Source organism: Trachinotus anak, unplaced genomic scaffold (genome assembly GCF_046630095.1).
Source record: "Trachinotus anak isolate AG129_WGS33_773 ecotype Australia unplaced genomic scaffold, CSIRO_AGI_Tana_v1 ptg000013l, whole genome shotgun sequence".
Classification (NCBI taxonomy): Eukaryota; Metazoa; Chordata; class Actinopteri; order Carangiformes; family Carangidae; genus Trachinotus; species Trachinotus anak.
The window spans coordinates 20,637,088-20,664,971 of NW_027273864.1; the positions used below are offsets into that span (position 1 = coordinate 20,637,088).

General features: G+C 40.7%; 2 protein-coding genes across 4 annotated transcripts in view; one reads left to right on the forward strand and one right to left on the reverse strand.

The window, feature by feature from the left end:
* The window catches only part of arhgap9 (Rho GTPase activating protein 9), a 38,922-nt gene extending 21,883 nt beyond the window's left edge, over positions 1–17,039 (forward strand). The window contains exons 8-22 of one of the 3 annotated variants that reach the window (XM_071495417.1): positions 2,150–2,215; positions 4,265–4,411; positions 4,571–4,669; positions 5,032–5,093; positions 5,255–5,342; positions 5,876–5,971; positions 6,406–6,504; positions 7,396–7,501; positions 7,938–8,057; positions 9,888–9,986; positions 11,212–11,289; positions 11,701–11,754; positions 12,671–12,805; positions 14,472–14,577; positions 16,584–17,039. In XM_071495417.1, the coding sequence (XP_071351518.1) occupies positions 2,150–2,215; positions 4,265–4,411; positions 4,571–4,669; positions 5,032–5,093; positions 5,255–5,342; positions 5,876–5,971; positions 6,406–6,504; positions 7,396–7,501; positions 7,938–8,057; positions 9,888–9,986; positions 11,212–11,289; positions 11,701–11,754; positions 12,671–12,805; positions 14,472–14,577; positions 16,584–16,770 (1,542 nt within the window). In that variant the 3' untranslated portion in view covers positions 16,771–17,039. The remainder of the gene's footprint in view (positions 1–2,149; positions 2,216–4,264; positions 4,412–4,570; positions 4,670–5,031; positions 5,094–5,254; positions 5,343–5,875; positions 5,972–6,405; positions 6,505–7,395; positions 7,502–7,937; positions 8,058–9,887; positions 9,987–11,211; positions 11,290–11,700; positions 11,755–12,670; positions 12,806–14,471; positions 14,578–16,583) is intronic. The other 2 variants (XM_071495419.1, XM_071495418.1) reach the window with 2 other exon arrangements.
* A 4,101-nt stretch (positions 17,040–21,140) lies between these two features.
* LOC139631137 (zinc finger E-box-binding homeobox 2-like) overlaps positions 21,141–27,884 on the reverse strand; it is a 28,453-nt gene continuing 21,709 nt past the window's right edge. Inside the window, exons 3-8 of the mRNA XM_071495119.1 lie at positions 27,555–27,764; positions 26,622–26,815; positions 26,292–26,403; positions 24,510–26,035; positions 24,155–24,338; positions 21,141–23,684 (exon numbers count right to left, since the gene is read on the reverse strand). Of these exons, the coding sequence (XP_071351220.1) occupies positions 23,068–23,684; positions 24,155–24,338; positions 24,510–26,035; positions 26,292–26,403; positions 26,622–26,815; positions 27,555–27,764 (2,843 nt within the window). The 3' untranslated portion in view covers positions 21,141–23,067. The remainder of the gene's footprint in view (positions 23,685–24,154; positions 24,339–24,509; positions 26,036–26,291; positions 26,404–26,621; positions 26,816–27,554; positions 27,765–27,884) is intronic.

A 27,884-nucleotide genomic window follows, 5' to 3' on the forward strand; every position in this document is an offset into this window, starting at 1 on the left:
CTGATCCCAGCTTGTCGAATGTTCTGATTTGCCGCTTTCCTCCCTTTCATATGATTGTAAATTGAATATCTTTGGTCCAAGTCATTTGAAGACCTCAACACGAGCTCAGGAAATTGTAAAAATGTCCGTCGTTATTTTCCAAACATTTTATAGACCCAACGACTAACTAGTCAATCAAGAAAATATCTGCAGATTAATTGATAATGAAAACAATTGCTAGATGAAGCCCTATGTCACGGATATAGTTACTTGCTTAATGATCACTACGTAAAATATGATATAGTGAAAAGCTTATCATTATATAAAAGTAGATAATGTTGCAATAGTTTTTTATAAAGGACAGTGATCCTGGAATTACCAACGTTAAGGCTGTTGCTCTTAACTGCATCTCTTGTGTTCAGGTGTTAAAACTCACCCAGGTTTGTGAAGCTGTCTCCTGTGCAGTTGTAGCTGGTACTTTATTGGTTATTGTGACGATAAATATACTGAAGATTCGCAGCCGACCAGTTTGTAATCCTATCTGTGTGCATTTATTTTCCTCCTAAACACAAATATACAGATATTTTTTAAAAACAAAATCATTGATTTATATAGCAAATAGTAGAAACCTAAGCTCTACCACGAGCAGAAACAGTCTAGCCTTATCCCCACTTCAGGACTTACATTACTATAACAGCCCGTTGATATTGCTGGTACAGTATGTTAGCGCTTGTCTTCTATGCCACCCCATACATGATTTTTGTGTCTTCTCTTTCTTTCTTCTTTTCATTGTCACACTAGTTCACCAATGTGCTACATCTTAGCATCTGTGTATGACATTGTATACTGTATATTTGTCATTTTTTGTCACACTATTTCACCAACAAAAAAAAAAACAAAAGAGCAGAACATGGTACATTTTGCTCACAGTGCTTAGGGAACATTTAAAAGCTAAACCTTTACTTGTAGTGGACCAAAGTCTCTAAATAATTCTTCAATCTCTGTCTTTGCCTACACTACTTCCCAAAAAAGGACAGATGTTGGACAGTTGTTAATGTAGGTGGCAGTGTTAGCAAAGATCTTATGTGCATGTTCAGTTGAGCCCACCTTCCTGGATGAGTAGTGCATGATTGTGTGAGCTGATAAAGCCAGCTTCCCTCTAGAATGGGGAAATAGACATAGACGTAGACAAGAGGGAGAGATGAATGGTTTTTACATTTTGACACTCCGAAGAAAAAGTGCCATGACATCTAACAGCAGACAATTGAGGACTTAAACTCGGCAGATTACAATCACTCTGAAAGGAGAGCTGGTCTGGATTGCATAACTGGGTGATCAGGGGTTATGAGTGTCTCTGCTGTAAGTTCATTTTAGTTTGCTACACAATATCATTTATGTAATTGTGTTGTTATTTTCATGCTTTTACTCATGACATGATGTGATTTGGTGTTAGATCTCTGGTGGCACATGCTAAATGTCCTGCCTGTTAAATGGAACTGAATGGACTGTCATTCTAATGTGGTTTATTTATATTGGCTCCTCAGAGTTGGAGCTGTTAGTACTGGCAAAAAGCTGATATGACTGTACTGATGTAGATGTACAGTATGCCATGGGTGGCCCAGTTCAGTAGCTAAAAATCAGCATGCTTGAGTCAAACAAGTACTATGCAATGGATGTTTCTGTCTTACTGAGCAACGGTAGCAACTGCTTCCCATTAACCTCATCTAAATACACACTCACACAAGTGTGCGTGAGTATGTGTGTGTGTTTGTGTGTCCCTCGGTGCTGTGGTGGCGAATCAAAGAGCATTTTTAGCTGGCAGGATGTAAGGGGGCCAGATGAGTCGTTTCAGCGTTAGTGTTAGTATGAGTGTTAGGCTGGGCTTCACTGCTGAACTTAACTGAGAAAATTTGTCAGCATCCTGTTTTTCACGTGGCTGTGAAATTTACCCCAAATTGCTGCCATTTTGGGTCAGGCGTGTTCTTGCACAAAATAGTGCAGAGTCTAAAGCCCAAAGGTAAAACATTCTTTGATCTTCTTTTTTGCAGGTCAATTATACAGAGAATGGAGTAGACTTGTGTTTTAAATTCAAATTAAATACAAATCGTAACTGTTTCCTGTGTTTGTCTTCCTGCATCTCTCTTCTTTCTCTCTCTCTCTTTCTTTCTAGCTGTCACCTGATTTCCTCTTCGGGAGCCACCGGGGGAAAACCGACAGTGGCTGGCAGATGAAACAGGTGAAACTCTTCTCTGCCTGCTGCACTCTTTCTTTGCCAGAGGGCTTCTAATGCATTTCACCTTGACTTTCACCCTGCAAAAAAACAACAAAGACCAAAGTAAATGATAACAACCTTTAACGGCTTAACGTATTCTCCGTACACAACAGGATGCATTTACTTAACAAAACCATAGAACTCCTCTACTTAGATTGCTTGGACTGCTAATTCTTCTTTTTAAATGTTTAGATGGCAACTCTTTTCTTGTTAGTGTTGTTTGCAGTGACTGACTGTGAAGGTATTCCTAGTCCGGTGTTTTGTCAGTGCTTTAAGAGCTTTTGATGGAGGGTATTTTCCTCATGAAAATCAATGAACTTGAGTTGTTAGATTTGCAAAAACTGCATCTCCACTGTATTACTGTAGAATACATTAAAGTACTGCCAGCTATGCTCTTTAGATTCTCAGAGATCAGCATTTATGCATATTAAGGTGGCGAAATAGCAACTCATGGTGTAAAAAGAAAGGCTGTTATCCAAGCAGTTCTTCCTGCAACATGTTGCATCACAGTGGGGTGTGGGTGCGCTTGGTTTAAAGCCCTTTTAAAGGCCTCCTCTTAGCAAAGGAGCAGATTTGGCTCTTAGTGCTAATCCGCCTTGCATGAAGAGATGGCAAACATTAGGAGGGATATTTAGTCTGATTGTTGAAACTAGGTTACAGGGATTGGGAAAGGTACTTAATTATGGCTGTTGCTGCAAAAGTTGAAATTGTGTGAATATGTGCATTTGTGTGCGACCATGCACACTTGTGTATATGTGCATGTGCATGGGATTGTAGACATAAATATTTTGCATGTAAAGTTACAAATGCGCTTGCATGCCTCAATTTGTGTCTGACAATCTGTCTCTTGGACTTTCCTGTCTAATGAAGCAAAACAAGTTGAACTATTGATGGGAACTGCAGTTTGTCTCCATCTGCTAATGTGCTGAGTTCTCATGATAGGCACTCATTTTTAAAGTCATCAGTGTTTCTCAGAGTGCTTCAGTTCCTCTTTGGAGTTCATACAGGTAAATTAAGTTATAATGCAGCACAGCTGTTGCATTGTTGCCCTTCATAAAAGTGAAGTTGTTAAAAATACTTACAGCTTAATCCAGACTTGACCTGACATGGTTTCATGATTTGTACCACTGTATGAGAACTACTGGAGACAGCAGATGTAGATAAGAAACCTGTTGAAGTGCTGATGCTGAGGCAGGTTGTTCGGCTGTTGACCAATGTGATTGAGAGGAATTTAAAAGTGTGAACGATTTAGCATTCAGTTTCCACAGTGGCATTTTTTCAAAGTAAAGTCATTGTTTTGAGCCTTTTAATAACTCTGCTATCATCGGTCAGAGAAATGAAGTGATCCCACAGCATCAAAGAACAAATACATCTACTGCAGCAAAACAAAATAAGTCCAAAGATCTTCATCTTAGGTGTAACATGGAATGAAAAGTTGACAGAACGGATTGGAACAAAAACAGCAGTGAAGAACAAGCATTTTTTGTGGTGTCAGTAGTTACAGTGTACTATTGACTGTCATACCATTTAGGTGAACACATTGTGTGGGGCACTTTTGCATTGTAAAGTAGGATGAAGATTTAATATTGTTTCAGGCTTTACATGATTGTTTGCATGAATTGGATTTTAACTGTAAAGCGAACTGATCCCACATACAACGTGTTAGAATATACAGGAAATGAAATGAAGAAATAGGAGGAGAAACTGCTGAAAAGGCCCTGACCTTTCTGTTGTTCCTTACTGTGCTTTTTTGTAATTTTAATTTGTTTAGGCATTTGTTCTCATTGTACTGTTGCACTCTGGTTGCTCAAGGCAAGAGCATCAACTAAATACTAACATATACAGTAAATGTAATATAAAGGAAAAGGTAAAAATGCCACGGGAGTGTGTTGTATTTATTTCTCAGTTTGCACACGATAAATCAGCGATTGCCCTCTCCCTTGTTTGTCTGTTCCACTTCTGACCGCTGACCCCAACGCATGACCCTGACCCTGACCTTTAACCCTTGTGAAGAGCATGCAGCGTGCAGCCTCCTCTGATACCCTGAGCACGATGGAGTTCAGCAGTGCAGACACCCGGTGTCATAACCCTGCACCCTCGCATGATGTTAAGCAGCAGCTTTGTCACTCCCAATCTATGATCCTGCCTGAGAATGGCAAGGTACTCACCTACAGAGCACGCACACGCACACACACACACACACACACACACACACACACACACACACAATGCAGATAAACACCGGGAAACACAACCCTGGTACATATACACATACAGAAAAATGAAGACAGCTGATGATGGCCACTTCTTCTCTTTCAGCTGGTCCAGCAGTGCAGAGATTACTCCTGCAATGTGACTAACATCATCGTGGAGCCTCCATCTCCTCAGAGCTCTCCAGACAGTGATGGCTGCACACCGGTGACACCACACTACCTTATATACTTATAGATAGATAGATAGATAGATAGATAGATCTGTTCCTCACAGTCTTTCTAAACTGTACTCACTTCATAGTTAGTAGTAATTCTGTTCTCTTGCACCTTAAACGGGGCCATACCGCAGTGGGAGATAGTAGAGCAACTCCCCTCCTGCTATTTTTTAAATGATGCAACAGTCAAGTTAAATGACTTTGCTCAGGATGCAGTAAAGTACAACAGAGGAAAAGCCCTTTGCTGTACTTTACTGTTAGCATTTAAACTTGGCATCACATACTCTTATACCATACTCTCTGAATACAGAAGATTTTAATGCACCTTACACCCCCCATAATGTATTCTCAGGAGCTGGAGAAAGCTGGCCTCTTGAACAAGACAAAGATCGCAGAGGGAGGCCGGAAACTGAGGTGAGGCCCCATTGAGGCTGCTCATATTAAAGAGCAGAAAAAAAAGGTCAAATTAGATCGCACCTGTTTTTATGAATGCAGTGTTCAAGCAAATGAAGGCAAATATGATTTGCTGAGCTGAACCCTGACTGACCAATATACACATGTTTGTTGGGTTGCAGGAAAAACTGGAGTCCATCCTGGGTGGTGTTGGTCGGGAACAGTCTGGTTTTCTTCAAAGATCCTAAATCACAGACACCTTCCAGCTGGGTAAGAGCTCAGACCAACGCTGTCTTTAATGGTCCTAGACATGGTAATTTCTTCGATAAATGGGTTTTGCTCAGCTAGAAAATTATTGCATGGTTCCTATCATTTCTTGATTACAAAATCGCTAGCTACTACTTAGCGTGAGTCACTTTATAAAAAATGCAGATGCCACTTTTTGTTTAGGATGAATTTCTCAACTAGAAAATAAAAAAGTGGTAACTTACCCAAGTGAGCTGATTCAGGTCTGTTGCACAAAGACCAGAAGCTTTTGTCACACCCAAAAAGTAACCACACAGATCAGATATTTCTGATCATTATGTGACCACTTTTCACTTTCTCCTCATGCATCCTGCAGTAAATTGACAAACATTGGCTGTTCTGTTCATAAAACAGGTCACACAGACCTGTAACAAGTTGTTCATGATATAAGAGTCGGTCAAAAGTGGTGGCCCACAATTTCTGCACAGCAAAAAACAACAAAACCCAAAACATGTTGAAACTAGATTTTTTTATGTTGACCTGTTTATTGAAAACAGAAACCAGGAAACAGTCGCCCTGAGAGCAGTGTGGATTTAAGAGGAGCAAAACTGCACTGGGCCAACGAGCTGTCCAGCAAGAAGAATGTCTTTAAGGTAAGAAAGAAGTGGAATAACTAACAGAAAACCAAATTCGAAGAAACCTCGATGATCTCAAGATACCCTCAAGATACACTCTCATTCTTTAACTCTTGAGGAATTCAACAAATCATTAGATATTATAGGTGAGCATGAACTATTAAATGATGACCTCAGTAATACCCGTGAGCTAATGTACACACCATTCACTGTTCTGTCAGTGAAGGGCCCTTATCAGTGAGGGAAGTGAGAAGTGGAAGCTTTTCTTTCACCCTGTCCCTTGTCAGTGACCCCAAGTGAGGAAGAGGAAGCAGTAAAAATTAATTTTCCACTGAAATGTGACAGATTTAAGTGTAAGTGCTGCTGCACTGTCATTAGAATTAAGAAATCCCGAAGAAGTGCTGGTAAAATATCTACTTAAAACCCTCGGTCTGTAAATGTTTGTGTTTCAGCTGCGGACAGTGACAGGCAACGAGTTCCTGCTGCAGTCGGAGACCGACTCTCTGATCAAAGAGTGGTACCGCACCATTCAGAATGTCATCGACAGGCTGGTGAGTTGTACTGCCAATTTACCACTTCTCTGTTAGTGGCTAAAATGGTTTCCCTTTTGAATCTAAATTGTGTCATATCCTCTGTATACAGTATATATGGTTCATGCTCTCCACTGCCTTTTACTCAATCTGAAACACACAGAAACTTCCTGCAATTAATATTTATTTTCATTTTGCTTATTTCTTTTAAAGGTAGTTTCTATACTTCTCATTCCGCTATTTAATGTCAATTATGCCAAATGTAAACTACATTGGTGTAAATAATGCAATATAGATAAAGCACTTTGCTTTAGAGGACACATAGATTTATAGATTTACAGGATGAATTATATAGCATCATATTCAGGTAGAATGTTGTATAAACTGACACTTTATCACTGTACGCTGTAATGGGCTGTATAGGTGTTTAGGATAACACTTCATCTTATCTGTTTGATACCCATGGTAATTGTAGTTACCGCTATAGTGCTTGGTATCGAAATTTAAAGCTGTAGAGACAAGTTTAGAAAATTTAGAGAAATCCTGCCTGAAGTGGTAAGTCAAGGTCAGAAGTATTATTTTAGGTGATTGACATATATGTCAGCCAGTAAGTAACAATACGTAACAAGTCATTACAGTACTTTGAAAACGGCTTCGCTATTACATAGTTTGTCCATGAGAAAGGTCTGACAAGTTTATTTTTTAACTGTGAAATGTCACACTCACACATATTTTGGTCATAAATATTAAATTACAGAATTAAAAAGATGCTTTTCAAAATAGTTACACAAATCAATATTTTTTCTATTAACATTCTATGGCTCTATGGTTTGAATAAATGTTTTAGACAGTGAGTGGCCTAATTTTTACATGTAACAAAATTAACACACTTTTCCTCCTCCTGCCTTCCAGGACCGTGAAAACCCGTTAGATAATGTCCTTCTGTACTCTCTGAGGAGAGCGGGCAGCGTGGAGATGCTGGACCACAGTGGAGATGAAGATGAGAGGAGAACGTCACGTAAGTCATCACCACGTGTTGCATCTCCTCAGTCCATCCATTCTCACTTCCTTCCCTCACGCAAGCATTAAGCAAAACCGTCCCTGTCCTCAACCCCAGTTTACTCACAGCCTCTCACTCACATCAGCATCATCATCATCATCATCATTTTTTTCTTCAAACTTCCATACAGGCCTCTTACATCCCTCCATCCTCTCCTCCATCCTCTCCTCCATTCAGCCCACGTATATTTTCACACGGCCCCCCTGGCAAATAATCCCTCCGTCAGTCCTGTCTCACCTCCGCCGTCACCCGGCCCTCCCACTTTTCATCCTCACCACCATCCCCTCTCATCTGCTTTCCTGCCCCGCAGCCGAACGCCCAGCACTGACCTCCTCCTCCTCTTCCTCCCTCTCTTCCTCCAACTCCTCCACTTTCTCCTCTCCTCCCTCTGCAGTCCCTCGCTCGACATCCAACCTGGAAAACACGGAGAGGAAAAGAGTAAAGACCCGGCTGAAGAAGTTGATCCTAAAGAGACCTCCTCTGCAGACCCTGCAGGAGAAAGGGCTCATTAAAGGTGAGTTTCAGACTGTTTGAATGCATGTGTATCCTTTATTCAGCAGCATACAGTGCAGTGGTGAATGATGGTGATACGTGTTCTTTTTTGCCCCTTATGTTAATAGTACGGCTAAAAATATCAAATATGGACTTTTGTTTCAAAGTTGAAGACAATTTCCCATTTCGCTGGCAGCTATTACATTTGTGAGAGCAGACAAGAAATCTGTGTTTATCCTGCGATGATGCCACATCCTCTTGTGAATGTGAATCGCTGTCCTCCCCGTCTGTTTAGTAAGACCTTCTCAAAAAATGAAAGTTTCTTATACGGCATGTCTGCTGATTACAGCACTGTTATGACATCTTTCGTAAAAGCTGAAACAGTCTTTGGCCTAAGTATTTTTTCAAGCATGTCATCATTTCCAAAAGGTGACAAATAAAAGGGAAAGCCTGGATAAATGGGTGGAGAGTGCATGTCAGGAGCGGTCACTGGACTGTCAAACTTCTTTCCTCTACCGAGAGCTGTCTCCAGCAGTGGAAAGCAACACCAATGTAAACTCTAGTCTCTATCACATCTTCTACTGAAGTTAGCATGCTAACCAGCTAGCTGCATCCCGTCTCGTCCCTTTCCAATAGCGACTCATTAGCCTCCAATCTGCCCTGAATATGTAGTGGTTCTCATAGGGTGTATTTAACCTCTTGTCATGTAAATGGCCGAAGTCCTCGTCAAGTGACAACCACCACCAGCCGTTCCTGGCAAGAAACCGCGTTCGGCGGCAGAGAAAACTTACAAACAGCCTCCTTCATGAGTGTGAAAATGGTCTGAATCATTTCCTGTGGCCTTCACAGCCACCACCCCTCAACCCAATTGAACACCTATGGGGGATACAGTTTCTTGCAGTAGATGGTGCTCTCCACAACGTACATCAAAACAGCAAATGGAGGAATATCTTTTGGAAGAGTGACGCTCACGCAGCCTGCAGTCGAGTTTAAGACTTCTAGCAGAATCTATGAGCAGTTAAGCTGTTCTGGAAGCCCATGGTGGAGAAACACCTCATCGAAAATGGGTGAAATGTAAAGAAAAAACAAAAACTTCTCTGTGTCTCTCCTGCAGCTTTCTGCAAAGCTTAAACGTGTTTTTTTTCAAAAAAAACTTTTGTCCATATTCTAAACTAAAACTTCTCAGCAAAAGCATTGAGCATTTTTTAAGTATTTTGGGGGTATTTTGCCTTTATTTAATAAGAGAGGAAGAGGAAGAGAGGAAGAAAAACAGCACAACAGTAGCTAGGCCTTAAGGGTTATGTGGCCTCATCTACTTCCTCATAGGAGGCATGAGATGATTTCCTGCATGTCACTGGAACAGAAGAAGTGAGAATAAGATAAATGGCGAAGCACCTGTAGATTTATAATATAATTTTATGCATTTTTATTTTTTTTTAGCAACGTTGAAGTGTGGTTGAAAATAGGAGCCTGTACTTTTATGTTTAATTTAGTTTCACCCCAAAATGTCATTAAAAATGTCATTTTTTAATGTAATTTTCTCTTCACAAGCCAGTTCTTCACAGAGATAAAATAATATGATCATACAGGAGTATAAGGATTGCATATATTTAACCCTATAGAATATACAGTACATGGTTTGTGTTGCATCATCAAGTGTGAGCCGACATGTCTGCTGGGAGCAGAGGTTTTCTCACATAGTGAACCATAAATTTATCACTAGATTAACTTAAATCTGCAGCTCTTACATCATATCTGTTCTCTGAGAAAAAAAAAAATCTTCTGAACAGACATAAAAAGTGTGTTTGTATTTGTGTGTGTGTGTTTGTGTCCATCTGTCATCGCTCTTCAGATCAGGTGTTTGGCTGTCGTCTGGAGATGCTCTGCGAGCGCGAGAAGAGCACAGTCCCTCGCTTCGTCAGGCTTTGTACTGAGGCTGTGGAGAGGAGAGGTACAGTCACTGCAGACAGCCCCAGCTCCCTGCTAATGCGATTCTCAACTTCAAGCGGACACATGAGAGAACAACCTCAATCTTGTTTTGAGTAGTTTCAGCATCATTCCATGGCAGCCCTGCACCCACTGTTCATTTCTGTGACATAAATCATCAGACATAAATTTACTTCAAAATGGTTTTGATTGCCAGAGCAGGACGCAGACTCTTTTAAGAGAGGGACTTATGACAGCTGCCAGCCAGAGAGAGATCGAAATGAGAGAAAATGAAAGCTGTTTGGAAACTGTTTAGGAAAAATATGGCAAATAAATATTTAACTCAAACAAACAAACAAACAAAAAAACACAAGGGCTTTAAAAAAGTGGTTTTGATGATTTAAATATTTCTAGCAGTTGCAGATTGAGACGATTACATTCAAGGCTGTGACAGACTGAAGAAACTAAACTGCAGCCACAAAAATTAGAGAAATTATTTTGTTAGTTCTCATCTCATCTCATCTCAAATTACTTTGGTAGAAATGGAAGACGGTACAATCTTTTTTCTTCAGCATATTTTGTTATTTCAGATATATATTAACCACTGTGTTTGTCTTAGGGGAGAGTCTTTTTGTGTGGTTAAAATTGACTTGACCTAACCAATAAAAACATGTGGGTCAAATCCAACAACAAAGAAACTGTGATGAACTGATAATAAAAATAAAAATAATAATTATAATCCTCATCATCATCATCATCATAATAACAATCATAATCATAATAATATGCACAATTCTGCTGCATTTTAAAACATCAGCCAATAAGCTGGAGTAAAGTAAAGTTTTATAGCAGCACAAGGATAAATAAAATGTCGGTCAGTGGCTCCCTGTGCCTGTGAGGCTACGTAGTTTAAACTTGAAGCCGTCTGAATGTTTCAAAAAGCCTAACTTGTTCTGCAGTTTCTGAGAACCAGTGTGGAGGAAGCAGGAACTTGTTATCCTAACAAGGCGCCTCTACAAACAACAAACACGATGAAATGTAAAGAGGAACTTTAAAAATATTCATGGGGCCTTGTGATCATGCAAAATGTGACCTAAAAGTGGCAAAGTGGCAAGTGATTTAAAATCATAGGGTCAAGTTTTAAATACACACACACACACACACACACACACACACACACATTCTGTAAGTATATACAATAATATGCCAGTTACGTTTTGATACTAACCTCCTTATGTCTTATGTTGCAGGACTGGACACTGATGGCATCTACAGAGTATCAGGAAACCTGGCAGTGATTCAGAAGCTACGCTTCCTGGTGAACCACGGTGAGGAGGGGAAAAACTGAACAGTATCTGATGATTAATGTTGATAATGTTGATTTTGTCTCTGACAATGAACCCAGAGAGGAAAATGTCAAGGGAGGAGAGAAGTGGGGGCAGGTGGAGGCTTGACTTTCCTGGCATTTGTCAGAAATCATTAAATTGTTGTCTGATTCCTCTTTTTCAGCCACTTGAAATCAAGACGTCAACTGATGCTGTTTTGTTCATTCTGATTATATATAAAGATTGATAGTTCAAAATATCAGAAATTTCACGCACATGAACACCTTTTGCTTTCAACACACACTCACTGTACACCTGCTTGGAATCTGTCATTGTGTCACTCCCACTACACAACATCCCTTTGTTGAAGTGGACGGTGAGGAAGGCTGACTGAGTAACTGTTGGTTTTTGCAGAGCGAGCGGTGACTACTGACGGCCGTTACATGTTCCCAGCGGAGTTGGTACAAGGTAGACTGAGACGGACGAGGAGAGCAGCCGCTTTCATGTGTTACTCAGCCCTGCTTGTTTTGTGCATTATGCGTTGCATAACGTGAACATCTCAGTCAAAAACTCCCCAAAACACCCACCCACAGACTGACACGCAGAGCGGAGCCGTGCCGAGCTGCGGCGCAGACGTGCACTGAACAGTTTGGTGGTTGTGCTACCATTTGCTTAATGTATGTGTCTCCCTTAGGCTTTTCTGCTTTAAGTTTTCTGATGTAATAACACGCAGCAGGTTGTACAGCGAGTTCTCACACAGTCCATGGCTGCCATCAAGTGGACGAAACAGAGAATCAGCTGCTTGTGTACTGTGTAGCGCTTTAATCCCACAGCAGTATCTCACTGACTAATGCTTCTCATCATAAGATGCTAGACGTGGTACCATTTGTTTATACCATGAATATTGACCCAATTGACACTGAGGTCAAATTAAAGCTCTTGATTTTTTTTCCCCTTTGGTTCTTATGATCCAATTTGAGAAGCACTGGTCAGGCCTGGATTAAAAAAACAGAAGTGTGCTTTATACATTTAAGTGTTTGTGTGCTTGTGTGCGATTTAGAGTGTGTTTGTGCTTCTGTGCCTTCTCTTACTTTCACCATACAGCTTTATCTCCCTCCTGCAGCTACAAGCCTTCATGTTCCGCCTCAGCACCGACGTGAATTCATGCTCTGCTCTGTTCGTGTTCTTCACGAAATGATGCCGTGACTGTAACTCCACTTTTTTTTTTCTTTCTAAATTCTAACTCTCTTTGTCTCTCCTTTTCATATTGCCTTGCTCTTCACTTCTTCTGACCTTGTCTGTCTGAATTTCTCACTGTTCCCCTCAACCTCATCTCCCCTCCCTCACCTCCTTCCCCCCTCTGCCTCCCCTCCCTGTCTCTCAGAGGAGAAGCTGAATTTGGACGAGAGCGAGTGGGAGGACATTCATGTCATCACGGGAGCTTTGAAACTTTTCTTTCGCGAGCTTCCTGAGCCTCTGGTGCCCTACGGCTTCTTCACAGACATCGTGGAGACAGTCAGTGAGTGACCAGTTTCAGTCCCATTCAGGCTTCAGTTTTCTTTACAGTCTCTCCCTTAATGCAGCGACACTTGTCTTTGAAAGCACGTCTTCAGTTATCTCGTATATGCTTACAAAGCTTGTATGAAATTAAAACAAACTAATTTTTAAAAAGCAAATAACCACCTTTATATTTTCAGGTGAGACATTTGTATAGGACACAATTTTACAAGTTCAAATACTGAGAGAGAGGGGGTTATATGCATAAAAGTCCCTGGCTAGTGTGCAGATGCTGTATATACATGATCAGCATCTTAAACATCTAGGCCACCAGGACATCCTCACAGGAAGCATTTTGATCACACCATATTATTTTTCCCATGGTGCTGTTTTATTCTAAAGAATCATAATGCCACTGTGGTCTTGATGAGTCACTTCCTTCCACTTTGATACTTTCACACTTTGTCAAGCTATAATCAAAGTCATTTTCTTTAATACTTCCCAATGACGTACGTAAAAGAAAAAAAAGATTCTTACCAAGACAAAAATTGCATGAATTTTAAGGTGAGAGAAGAATGATTATATACTGACAGAACTGGAATTTGTCAAGCACTATTGAATTAAAGTGAAGTGATGGTTTTACTGAAAAGACAAAACAAAACAGACTTTAAGTAGTAGTAGACTTTAAGTCTTCACATTTAAGCAGCACTTTTTCATACAACTTATACTCCCATTCTTCTCTTTTTAAATATAAATAAATGTTGACACCATCACTTAAAGGATAATGCTGGGCTGGTGTTATTCTGTATATATTTTTTATTGTCAACAAATCCCATGAGAAGACCAAAACCAACCATGCGTTAAGTTTGTTTTTCAATACTTTACAACTTCCTTACCCTTACCCTAAGGCTATTCACTCCTACTGAAGACATAAAAAGTGTACCACAAATATAGTAGTAGTTTCTTTTTTTAACAAAGATTTAATTTTCAAAAAAGAAATTCAAATAAAAAAGCTAGTTTTTAGCAAACGCTTCTCAGACGTGAGACGGTGACTATTTTCAGCAACAGATGGACATATTCAGTGCACCAGTGAGTGTTTACACCACAATCTACAGTCCCAAGATTCATTGTAATACAGAAAGGTGTCATCCATTGTAACAGTGTGACTCAAGTATGTTTATTAATAGTGTTTGAACAACAATGTCAGTCTGCTGCACTTAAACCAAATCAGACTTAGTCTACATACAACACAGTTTTGATCTTTTCATGGGGTTTTCTTCTCCAAACTTTACCTTTATCTGTGTTTATCAATTAATTTGCATGAACTTCTGTGATACGTTGTAATATCTTTCACTTATCCTACTTATCCTCTAACAGTAGATAATCTTTCATTTTCAGCATAAATTACACAAAAGAAAATTGCAATAAATGTAAATGTATTCTTGGCGTGGTTTCTTATCAATCCATGGCACACTGTGTGATCAGTGATCAGCAGTTCACTGTTCATCCCAGTTTGAGATAGTTGATAATTGCAAGCTGCATCAAATTAGATAGTGGATGCTGATATGGTGAATGTGATATCAGTCAGTGGATGTAAATCAGGTTTTGGATTGTAATAAAGTATTGAAATATAATGAAAGTGATAACATTCATTGCGATGCGACATGTCTCTCGCTCTGTGTTTGCAGAGATGTCGGACTACATGGACAAAGTGGACCGTCTGAAGTGTCTGGTGCTCAACATGCCTCCTCCAAACCACGACACACTGCTGTTCATGTGCCGTCATCTCAAACGGTGAGAGGATGGGAATAAAACCATGCGCAGAACATCTCCGCTGTGTTATCTGTCCCCATCTCTGCTTGTTTCCATTTACTTCTCGTGGTTTCAGTGCCATTTCATAATATATTCCTTTGGCACATTACGGCACGACAGAATGAACCAGATGCCCTTGTAGGAAAATAAAATCTCTTGCTTATAACTTTTCTTTTTTAAATCTGACCACAAGATGGGGTAGTTCCCCTGTTGTTCTCAGTAATTTTCTGTCAGGGATTCTTTGGCCACGGCTCTCAAAGCATGCCAGCGCTGTACCAGGATCACACTGTTGTTAAGTTTGGGTCCCTGTGAAGATGAAAAGCCTGGAGGAAGATGAATGGCGTACAATGTTCTGCGAGCCAGTTCCTTTTACAGTACATAAAATGTGTGTTTTTTACCGCCTATGGTTTTTCCTTCCACTTCAGGGGTGAGTGTTCGTGTTCTGAGGCCGATGTTTGTGCCAGGGTGTGGTGGGCCCCATGAATTTGTCAACTCTGTGTCTTTCTCTCATTTTCTCTCCGCTGTCATTCCTTTCCCCCCTTGTTCTGTTTCTCATTTATTAGTTCCCTGCTCAATCACCTCTGTCGCTTCCTCTTTTGATGGCTTGCTACCTTTCTTTCCTTACTTCCTCTTCACTCTCTTCCTTCTCTTTCCATTCTCCCCTTCCTCTTCCTCCTTTCTTCCTCCTCTTTCCATCCCTTTCTTCTTTTTCTCCATCCTCCTCCTCCTCCCTCTGCCTTCCCCACTAGCTCTCCTCCTTGCCTCAAAGGTCCCATGGGAGCCTTGTGGTTCGTCTGCTGGAAGGCATACCAACACCACCGCCGCCACCACTGGAACCTCTCTCTTTTCTCTCTCTTCACCCTCTCTCTCTCGTTCGCTCCTTTTTTTTTCTCTTCCCTCCCCGCTCTCTCTCTTTCTCTCTCTTTTCCTCCTCTCTTTTTAATGTGGAAGTTTTGAGCAATTGCTGGCTGCTTCTGTGGCTTGGTGGGAATGGCATTTTTAGAAGAATGCCTCATGCTGTGGCTTTAACCCATTCCTGAGTCCCCCCAGATCACACACACACATACACACATACACACACACACGCACACACACACATGCACACACACACACACACACACACACACACACACACTCAAAGACACCAACATACAGTAGGTGGATATAGGCAGTAGACACTTATGTGCACGTATCTACTTTGTAAAATGCAGATACATGCATATGAACATGCACGCAAAAACAAGATGTTGATGGCAGATGTACAAATGCTGTTTCTTTTAGTTGCTGTCCTGAGTTTGTAAGAATTACAAAGATGTTACATGGTGACCACAAGAATGAAGCTCTATGACCAGTTAACAGTCATCTGCAGTCCCAAAGATAAACTGAGCGTCTACAGCCATGCAGCTCTAAGAGACTGTACTTTACGCTAAATGCTAATATCAGCATGCTAACATGCTGATATTAGCATGCCAACATTAGTGCTAAGCTGATACTGATGGGGACCCCATTAGTTTTGTAGGTGTGTGGCCATAAAGCCATGTACTGGACACATTTAAATTTTGACGTGAGGATGGCGACAGCTGAAAAAGATCAGAAAGTTATTGCAGTTCATTCTAAGTAGGGACATGAATGTCTAAACCAAATTTAAAAGCAATCCATCTAACTGCTTTTGAGATATTTAACTCAAAACCACATTGGTCAGTTTTTTTGTGGCTCTTGAGGAAATGATCACCAAAGTCATTAGGATTCATCACCTGAAGACCATTAATGTCTGGGCAAAATTTCATGGTACTTCAATCAGGCAGCTATTTTAGGCAGATAATTTAATCTGAATCAAAGTGGTGGTCATTGCAATCCCCTAGAGCCATCTGGCTAAAATCAAAATCCTTTATCCAGAACCATTTTGTTATTTTTGTTTTCCATTTTTTGTCAATATTTCAGAGGTTATTTTAAACTGTATGTCTCTTTCTCTCTGTCATTCCCTGTAGAGTGTTGGAACATTCAGATACCAACAGAATGACCACACAGAACATCGGCATTGTGTTTGGGCCGACCTTGATGCGCCCAGAGCGGGACAACGGCAACATGGCGGTGAATATGGTTTACCAGAACCAGGCGGTGGAGCTCATCCTCAGCGAATTTGACCACATCTTTGGAACGAGAGGCCCCTCTTGATCTTTTCGGACAGGGTGGGTGGGGTGGGGGTTCAAAAGGCTCCTCCAGATCAGACGAAAGCACAAGTAGTGCAGCGTTTGTCCTCTTTGCCTGTTGACTCATATGGTGTAAAATGGATTTCACATCAAAAGATAATTACGGGGTAAAAAGAACCAGGACAGAAAGCTGCTAATCATGACATCTGGCCTCCATATAAAGCCATGTTAAAACAATAATAGTAAAAAAAAAAAAAAAAAAAAGGCCAATTTTAGCTGCATTACTTGTGCCTTTGACTGCAAATGTGGAGCCCAGCCCGGGTGTTCTTTACTGCTTGAACAGACGCCTCCTTGTCATTTGATCAGGATAAATAAAAAGCCATAAAAGTGATAGATCTCCTCCAGCCTGTTCAGATAGCTTTGTCTTAATCAGTTATTTATCGAGAAGTGTGAGGAAGGATGTGCTTAAGCACAGCACTGAAACAAAACTTAGCAGAACCATCTCACTGTGAAAACACATGCACCAGCGCCTCTTGCAGGAAGGATGGACAGATCCCACCTGCGGTGTCAGTGTAGGTGCACTGTAAATTATGCAAACAAGCAGGAAACAAGCTGGGCATGTAAATGTGCCCTCATCTCCACTGATGTCATACAGTGTTTAAATGAAGAGTTGTCAGGTTCAATTGAGAGAACTCTTCAAAGATAAAGGCATAATTTCAGCGAGGGGATGAATGTGCAGGGCAGCAAATGTTCTTCAGTACCAAATAGAACTTTAGTTGTGTGTGGACCTTCAGAGTTTCCTTTATTGTAGAAATTGGGACCTGTCTTCTATTTTTATTAATGCAAACTTCTCAGATTAAGTTAAAAAATATGAAGTTGTAAATATGTGAAATAGTGTGTGTCAACTTGTAGCACTTTGCAAACAGTATGTAACCTAAACATTATATATTAGCTTAATTCAAACTTGATACATTTGTTTTGAAATGAGCAGTGTGCTGTTGAAATATTACTTGGACCTGGTTGTTAACTTTCCTGCAATAAAAACAAAAACAAAAAAAAGTGAACAAACTGATTTGATCTGTTTTGTGATATTTGGTCAGGATGTGTGTGTCAGGTTGTCTGTACCGAGTGATGGGTTGCGTGAGAGATAATTTAAGCGTGTGGAGGTATGTGGGCCGTGGAGACTCGGCGGGTGGAGGCATCCCCTGTGATTGGTGCAAATGCTGCTTTTAATAACAGAACAAAAGAGGAACTGGAAATGCATATGTTTAAAAAATGTGGATTTTCCCCAAAACCTTCTCACTCTCTCACTCTGTGGCTTTGGTAATTTTATATTGACTGTGGGTTTGGCAAAAGACAAAAAAGAGCAGAAAAGAGGCACGGTGGGGGGGTGGGGGGAGAATTTGCAAAGTTTTATTAGATAGTATTTATTCATTTTTTATGCTCATATTATTTCAAGTCATGTGAGGGAGTGAGGAGGGACCAGAGTGATGTGTAGCTGATTGATGGACATTCATCTCAACTTTTGATCATTGTGTGCACGTCCGAGGTCGTTGACGCAGAAGTATTTTCTACTTAACAGACAAACTGCCCTTCTTTATTTGATCCAAGTGCATGTGTGCACAGTCGTCACAGTTATCCACTTAATACATCTATCATTGGTGCAGTTTCTCTGATTCTCTCTTGTCTCTTGCAGCTGAATGTCCCAGAGCCTCCTCATATCAGATATATTGTTATTATTTATTATATGAAGCAAAGAAACTATAACATTAAATTAAAACCTGAAAACCTAATTTCATTGACATTTCTCAGAGCAGTTTTACTGTATGTTTTGTTCGTTCCACAAACTCTGAAACTCAGGGGGATGTTGTGCCATTTAAAACCCAGTGGAGTAAAGCTGCTGTAGACTCAAGCTTTGTGATGTGTTTTATTTCACTTTGGTGTGATGGTGCTAATCAGTCCCTAAAATTAGAATCAGTCCGTACCAGACACAATCAAACACTCCACCCTCCTAATCAGCAGTGTGTTGGCAGTGAAAGTCAAACTCAATTACTTTGTCTTTTAATGCTGCTCTTTTTTCCTCTTCCTTCTTTTTCTTTCTTTTCTGTCTTTATTTGACTTCTATTTGACTTATTAATGATTGTTTTAAATTGATGAATTTAAAATATAAATTAGAATATACAAATGTGCCCCTGTATGTCGCAAATGGAGATGAAATAATGAAGAATTTGCTTCCAACTTCAGATTTTTGATGCATCGACTGATGAAATTAATAGCCCAGCATTAGTTCAAAACCATTTTGCATCTGTAGGTAGTTATTTTGTTTGCAGTAACAATGAATCAAAAATGTTTTTCACTATTAAAATTTGTGGAAATCAAAGAATATGAGGGTTGTGTAATGTTTTTCATCCAAGTAACTAAATGTAATTTAATTTTCATATTCCACATTTCAATAAGCCTCGTTTGAAAGTGCACTTTAGAGTAATCTGCTTCAGCAGCTTTATTTTAAAGGATCTGTATGATTTATTCTTGCGGAAAGAGACACAACTGTTTGAGCAAACGTGCCATTAACATGGCATAAAACCACCCTTTGTGTTCCTGAATATCCCAGCTTTTGTCTTTTGTTAAGTCGAGTACAATGAAGAGAAGAGAAGAGAAATGTTTGTTTTTGAAGAATCATGCTTGATCAGTGTCTTTCTCGAGGAACTAAAGCAAAATCACCTGATTTCTTTCACAGATTTAAAACATTTCCTTGAGTCCATAGCTGTTTGTGTATCTGCAAATGTTTAGATCTGAGTAAGCTGTGGATCTGTAAATTTGTCTTGGACATTTATTACATTCTGTTGGGTTCAGATTTTATTTAATCCTGGTTTGATGTTCCCTTTTCAAATGCTTCTCTCCTTTTATTCCTACCCTTTATTTGCGGTCTTGTAAGTTTTATGGTTGTCTTAACTGTTTTTGTCTTTTCCTTTAATGTCCATGTGTACTCAGGACACCCATGACACTTATCAATACCCCAACAAGTCCTTTGACTTAAACAACCATGTAGGTCAGAAAAATGTGCCAGTATTCATGTGAAATGATGCGCTGACCTCTCTCTAGGCTCTGCAGGGGGTATCAGACTGTGGAGTCACAAATCTACTGGGCCCCATGACAGGCAATGCCACTCTGTAGCCCTGATCAAACTCAGATCTAAGCTACATTTAACTCTTACTCTCACTCTCAAGCGAAGAGCAGAAACTTGGCAGCTTGAATAAACCTTACATCTCCTGCTATCTATGTAGGCTAAGCTGCTATAGCTGGCCTGACCAGGCAGCACCATCCTCATGTCACGGCCAGCTCCATGTGTGGTTGTCCAGTCATCATCCAAACATATCTAGTCTCTCTAGTCTTACAAGTAATTACTTTTTACATGCAAAATAAAGTGAATCAGACCACACCTGTATAAATAAAAGTTGAATGAATTAAAAGATATTTCATCAGGACAACATAAATGCCACGACAGTTTCTCTACCCAGCAGTGAAATACATCAGTAGCTGTGCTCAGTCTAAGGCCTGTTTGCTCTGTACCTCTGTTGTTACTGGGAATCGAAACTTAAAAATGCTCAGCACCCAGCCTGACAACCTGCTGCTCATGGATAGGGCTTGCAGCATGTTGCAAGTGATACTGATGCTGCTGTCTGACTAAGTCAAGGCAGCTCTCTGTTAAATGTCACCTTACTCATGGTTGGGTCCAGGACGAATGTCATAACATCACCGGTTATTGATGCTGCAGTTGACTAAAACTTGTTGAAGCAAGAATATCTTACCTACGTCACCCGGCATGGTTTTGTTAATGTTACGGTTAGCTGATCGTTTACTCAACCTACTGTTAACCCAAAGCTCAGTGGATCAAATATCAGCAGAGCTGCTCATCCCCTAAATGCCCCAGCCACAGGCACAAAGCAGCCACCTCTGATGAATCATCATGCAAATAGACAGAGCCACAAAAAGTTAGTGTAACAAAACACAAAACACAGATCATGAGTGGTGATGGGAACTGTTTACTGTGATGGGAAACTGAGTGGCCCAGGCCACAGCCGAGCTTCAGAGTTGTGTTGTTTGCTTGCGGATGTCTGTGTTTACACCGAAAATCCAGAAAGCCATGGCATTTGATGACTTTAGTGTGATATCTTTAAGAGTAAACTTTGAGGCCCTTTCTGATGTTATATAACTCAATAATTCAACAGATTTCATAGCCTCTAAAACAAAATTAGCTTCAAATGTTTATAATTAAATCTTTGTCTGGCATGTTGTATAACTTCTAACGCCTTTATTTTCACTCTCACAAACTCTAAATGACAAGGTTAAGAACATTAGAAAACTCAATTAAAAAAAAAACAATGAAAGGCAAAATTCTGGTGTAAAAATCTGTACAATTTTATTACAAATATCCACAAACATGCAAAAAATATATAAAAAGTTAATACAAAACTTGCATCTGTGTCAGTAAAAAATTAAAATACTGCTTAACATAAAAAGACATAAAAAGGTGTGCAGACACTGAAAGGAAACTGTTTGTTTTTTTTTTTTTGGTTTTTTGCCTATTTGACACAGAAATAACAGGTAAGGAACTATGCAAGAGTAGGGTGGCAGTTGGTGTGTCACATATGCATATCTTTGGTGATAAACACACACACACACACACACACACATACACACTATGAACAAGAAGTGACTTAACTCACAGTATGCATGAATGCTACAAGCTTAGTCACACCTCATGCACCACCATCTTATCTTGTCGTACCATGGCTTTGTCGGCTCACTCACAGTGTCTGAGCACATCTGAGGCACTTTTCACTGACTACACTGCAGTCAGAAAGAGGAAGTTAAAAACTGGCGTATGTGTCCTGAGTCTTGACCCTCTCGCCACACCTCAACAGACAGCCTGAACGTGTGACACATTATTGTTCCACAAGTGTGAAAATTGGCTGAAGGACATGTAAATTATTACAAGAAATAGCAGACCTTTCATCATTAAATGAAAGAAAGCAGCTCCGTGCGATCATTACACAGTGAGACAGTGCAAGTTTGATTTGCTCCCTCACAGGAAAAAACCCCAAAGGCTGACTTCATCTTTTGCCCCCTTCTCACCTCCCATACAGAAATGCAGAAATGACTGTTCCCTACCAAGGCATACAATTAAATAGATGCAGTCCACTGCTTTTTGCTTACAAATAAATAAACAACCGCCTTCCAGTTCTTCCTCTTTCTAATGCTTGCTCTAAACACTGAATAGGTCGCTGATTAATTAAAGCCACTGAGCACCATAGTTAACCTGAAGAGATGAGTTGGTTTTCCCGTTTAATTTCACAGCATGAATGACAAACGTCCTGGCAATGATAACTCCTACTGTATATACTCAAGCACTCACTGGTTTTGGGACAAAGTAATAGCTGCATGTGTGTTTTAATTGAAAACATTTTACAGTTATTACTAATTCTTAAAATAGAGGTAAATATTTGCAGCAAAATACACCACAGGATATTCAAAAGTGAACGTTCCTTGCACTTAGGAAGAGGAATAAATATACTAACTAGGCATTAGGTGATTCTGTGGATATGGCTTCATCTATAACCTCTAACATCTAGCCTTGATGGCAGGTTAACATAACAGTAGATGTCCTTCCTTCCCGCTATCAGTCACACAAACAATTCCTTCACGCTCGCTGGTGTGCATCTACATGTAAACAGTTGAAAGGTTTCAAACAAAGTCTCTGCTTTATGGGTTGTGCAACAGTCAGCAGCAGCAAGCATATAAAAAGTTAGATTTCTGCAATAAAATATCTGGATATGTGACACAACCTCAGATAAGTCAACCCAAATACTTTAGCTGTCCTGGAAAACAACCCAAAAAAAAAAAGCCAAAAAAGAAAAAAAAACACAAAAACTAAACAAAAAAAAAAAAAAAAAAAAAAAAAAACAAAGAATACAAAACAAAAACAAAACAAAAAAACCTATATATGTATATATATAGATTTTGGTTTTTTGACAAAAAAATATAAAAAAAAAAACCAAACAAACAAAAACACTGAAGGTACATCAAGTCTATTTTGCATGATAAAATACTACAATTTATATTGTCACACATGTTTGGTTTGTATGGCTTGATCCACTTAAAGGACGTCTATGCTTTGGCAGTTCTGTGCATTTTTTGATGCTATAAAATACTGTAAGTAAAAAAAAATATCAAAGGAGCTATTACATATATGAGAGAAAAGAGATGATCAAAATTCTCAATATATACAGTATATGCATTGTATTGGCTTGTTAAAGTTACCTTAAGTTTTTATTCTGGGTAAATCTGTTATCTCCAGGCTTAGTTCACATTTGTCCAAGTCTTCACTCTGGTCCTCAGTGTCTCGCTCCCACATGTGTCTCTCTGCACTGTCAGTATGGTTTCCCATATCACAACCGTTTCTCTCATGCTGCTCTTCATGCTCCCTTGCAGGTGAATCTTGGACGGGGCTACCTTCCAACTGCTCCCCTGACAAGCTCTCATCCACATGACCATCACTAACTCCTGCCTCTTTATCTTCCTCCTCCTCTTTGAGGGCCTCGGGGGCTCCATCCAGGCTGGAATCACTGAGGAAAGAGTGTGGAGTTTGAATATCCTCCATGGATAGGGGGGTCTCATCAGCGAGCCGGCCCCCGAGAATGTTGCCTGCCCCTGGGGTAAAAGGCATCTCCTCGTGGTCTTGGTCTGGATCCTGGTCTTTGCTGCAGTAAGCGTAGCGATGGTTCATGTGCTGGGAGTAAGAGCCAGAGTGAGAGAAGCGCTTGCCACATTTGTCACATTGGTAGGGTTTCTCTCCAGAGTGTAGCCGGCTGTGCTCGATCAGATGGTGCTTGTGCTTGAAGGCCTTGTTGCAAATCTTGCACTCATGTGGACGCTTGCCTGTAATGAATACAAAGAAATTACTTCTAATGTCCTTTTTTTTTTAAATAGAGAAGACATTTGAGACTCCTAATGTTTTGATATTTATAAATAACATTTGAGAAGGAATAGTTTGACATTTTGGGGAATATGCTCTGTGTGGTAAATTTTGGACAACTAACAGCAGACAGTTAGCTAAGCGTAGCTCAGAGATGTGAAACAATGAGATACAGCTAGCCTCGTTCTGTCGAAATTTAACAAAATCTGCTGAACAGCGACTCTCCGTTTCACTAATAAACATTATCTAACACTATCACTATCTTATAGTTGTACTGATCCTATGATTTAACTCTCAACCAGATATCAAACAAGGGTAGATCCCAAATGTCAAATTATTCCTTTGAACATTTTCTTACAAATATGATAGTAATCTATAAACTACAGGAAATGGCACTTAATTTAAGTGGTTTTTGTGTGAATAAGCTGCAGACCTGTGTGCTCATATTTGTGCCGGAGCAGAGAGCTGCTCTTTTGGAAGGTTTTTTCACAGATGTCACAAGCATACAGCCCCTCGTCTGTCTTCTTCAGTCTCTTCCTCCCTGGCCCACCCTCTCCCTCCAGACCTTCATCCATCAGAGAGAGGTAGTCCAGAGCTCCACGGCTTAATACCTCACCCTGTGAAGAAAACATGTAAATTATAACAATACAATATGTACAAGTTCAATTCTATACATTTTTACAACAATTCCGTACTATGTTATATGGGATCATTTACTTAATGTACATGGCTGTTCTCCAGATTTTACAATACAATTTGTTTGAACCTTAAAGAGAAGCCTCACTTACCATGAGAGCTTGTCTCTCCTGGTGGATCTTTTTCAGTGTGGCCTCTGCGTCTGCCTCCATCAGGTAAGCCATAGGAGAGAGAAACCCAGGGCTATTCGCAGGCTGGCTGAATGGAATTGGTGTGATACCATCATGTCCCGAAAGCCCTAAACCAGACTGGCTGAAGATAGGAAAGCCATTGTATAATGAGCCTGGAAAGACAGGAGCTGCGGCCCCGCTGTAGACAGGGTGGTGGTGAAGGGCTAGATGTGAAGTCGGACTTAAGCTGGACCTAAGTCTCTTATGATGCTGGGTTCCAAGCTCTCTCCTCTCAGTTCTGGCTGAGCTGCCATTTACAGCTTTATTCCTCCCCTCTTGGTCTGAGTGATGCTTAGGCAGGGAGAGGTCCAGAGGTTCGTTCTGCGCAGACCAAGGACTGCTGGTCTGGTTGTGAGGCGAGGAGATTTCAGGAGGACAGGTGGTGAGGTCGAGGCAGACAGGAGAACCGAATCCTGAGGAGGGAACTCTTCTCCTGGCTCTGGGAGATGACAGCTCTGGAGAATGGCTGACTGGCTGGCTCGGGCTTCCCTTTTCCTGGGCAGACCAATAGGCATGTGAAGACAGAGCATCATAGCGGGGCTGTGGGGGGGAGTGCATGGCGACCAATAGTTGCTGTGGTACAGAGTGCCAGCTGGGCCTCTGCAATGGAGACTTGTTTCCAGAGAGGCCATTGGTTACTTCACATGGTTTGCCATTCTCTGGTTGGAGAGCAGATCTGGAGAAGATTGAAGGTTGTGGGGGGTGGTCTTTGCTGCGAAAACCCTCAGGCAGCTCCACTGCCTCACGGTTCATCTTACAGAGGTAGCGCTCGTGCTGCAGGAGTACTGCCACATTAGGGAAAGTCTGGGAGCACCAGCGACACGTCACCCCAAGCACACCTCTCTCCCCTTCGCCTGACCTCACCGACTCTCTCCTTCTGTCAGGCGAGGTCTTCCTCTCAGACCCTCCTCCGTTCTGCATCATCCTCCTTTCTTCTCCTTCTCTTTCTATCTCCTCATCTTTCTTCACCTCCTTGTGAAGCATCTCCTGCAGCATCTGCTCAAACTTGGTCCCAGAGTAAGGATAAGGCAGCAAGGTGGTCCCTTTTAGGAAACTGGCACTCAAAGAGAGCTCTGATGGGGTATCCCAAAGACGAGCCAGATCCAAAGGTCTAGGGAAGGCGGTAGGGTTCTGGGTGGGGTCTTGCAGTAAAAGCTGGTGAGGATCCTCTGTTACTCGGCCTAGAGACCTGGATTTATCTTGGTTCTGTGAAGCTAATGGAGAGCCCTTGTCATTACTATTTCTCCCCCCGCCTGCAGAGGGAGACTGTAGAAATGAGTGGTGAAAAGGGCTTTGGCTATGTCCATTAAATGCCCCGCTGGCTCCTCCTGTATTTCCCCCTCCATTTCCACCACTATTATGGCACTTTTTGCTGCTTAAGTGGGAGCTGTAGGAGCCAGAATGAGAAAAGCGTTTCTTGCAGTTGGAGCACTCATAAGGTTTCTCACCTGACGGATTAAACACAGAAAGTTGGCATTAGTCAAAAGATGCCACGAGTGGCATCTTTCTGCAATGGTGAGATCATTTTGCATTTTTTCATAATTCTCTTGTCCTGTCATGAATTATTTTTACTTCTTTTCTGTCAACACATCAAATTGGGTATAATTTCATTCCATATATGACATGATAAGTAAGGGTTAGTGATACAGTAACAATAGCAAATTAATGGGTGAGTACAACTGGTTTGATGTTATTTTGTCTTACCGCTGTGGATGCGGAGATGCTCTTTGAGGTGGTGTTTGTACTTGAATGCTTTCCCACACTGCAGGCATTTGAACTTCCTCGTCTCCATGCCTTGATCCAGCATGATGGGATTCTGGGAGGATGGGACATTGTTATTGGCTTTATACTAGAACACACTTAGAGAGCAATTTCAGGGTGTGAAGAAGAAGGCGTTGTGACTGTCATTTCTAACACAAAGTTAGAAATAAATAACCATGTAATGGTAAATAAGAATAATATACAACTACAGCTACGACATTTTGCCCTGACTGTAGTTGTGAAAGTTTCTCCTGCTCTCTCTGTGTGTCTCACCTTGTCCTGCATTTGATTGTGAAGTGCCAGGTGCTGCTCCATCTGTGCCCTAAGGGGGGCAGTGTATCCACAGAGTGGACAGACCATGTGGCCCCCCTCCCTCTCCTGACAGTACTTAATGTGATCCCTCAAAGAGGCTCCTCGCTGAAACATCCTGTGGCAGAACGGACAAACCTGCTGGGCCCTCCCTGCATCTAGAGTCCAGAGAGAGGCGGCATTTTAAACAAATCATGCATTCATTAAATATACTGTATCCATCCATCCATCCATACATACATCCAGCTACAGTATAGTATTATTCTTTTTTTTTTTTTTTTTAATTTTTTAAAATCCTTTGTGAACTTTGTAAAAATAGTTGATCCTATATGATCATGTGAGAATGAAGTATCAACAACACCTACTTGTGTGGCATACAGAGTGAAAGACATGTAATATCATGTCCTCTTAAGACAGATCTGAGAACTTTAACTCAGATGATCTTGGTTTACTATAAAAATGTGAAAAAATGACATTGTTAAGCTTGTTACCTACTTAAAAACATTGGAAAATATCAGAACATGACTATGCTATTTAGTAATTTTATTATTGTGTATGGAAGATTGTTGTTTTTATCTGACCAAGTAAAGTTATTTTATAATTTTGTATAGTGATAGAATTTTTATGTAGGTTGATGAGAAAAGCACAAACAACATAAATGTGGAAATGAGTTGACCCTGAGAAAGCAAAGCCATTATCGGCCGATAAGCCTAGGCACATTTGTTTTCCTTTTCATTTTCTCAGAATTACATTAGCATGTACAATCTGATATGCGCTTGCCATTATTTACCGTCTTTCTGCAGCTGAACGGCTCATTAGAAGTAACTGCACAAGAGCAGCCATTTCAGATTTTTTTTTCAATTTAATATCATTGCTGCTGTTCCCTCGTTACCGTACCTGCTCCTTCGGGTGAGTGGTGCTGAGCTCCTGGAGACCAGATAGCAGGCGGCAGGTCATCGTGCCTGCCGCCCTGGTGGTACACAGCTGCTGTGCCATTATGGTTCAGATGATCTGAGAGACTGGTGGAGGTAGAGGTCTTCTTCAGCTGGGCCAGAAATGCATAGTGAGCCAGGTCCTCCAAGTCATTCTGGGAGTCTGAGCTCTTACCTGTGGACCAGAGATAAAGACACTGAGGAACTGAAAAATCTACGAACACCGACATATTTATTTTTAACCAGCAGTTACTTCTTATGCAAAACTGTTGAATCATGTTGGACTTTTTGTGTT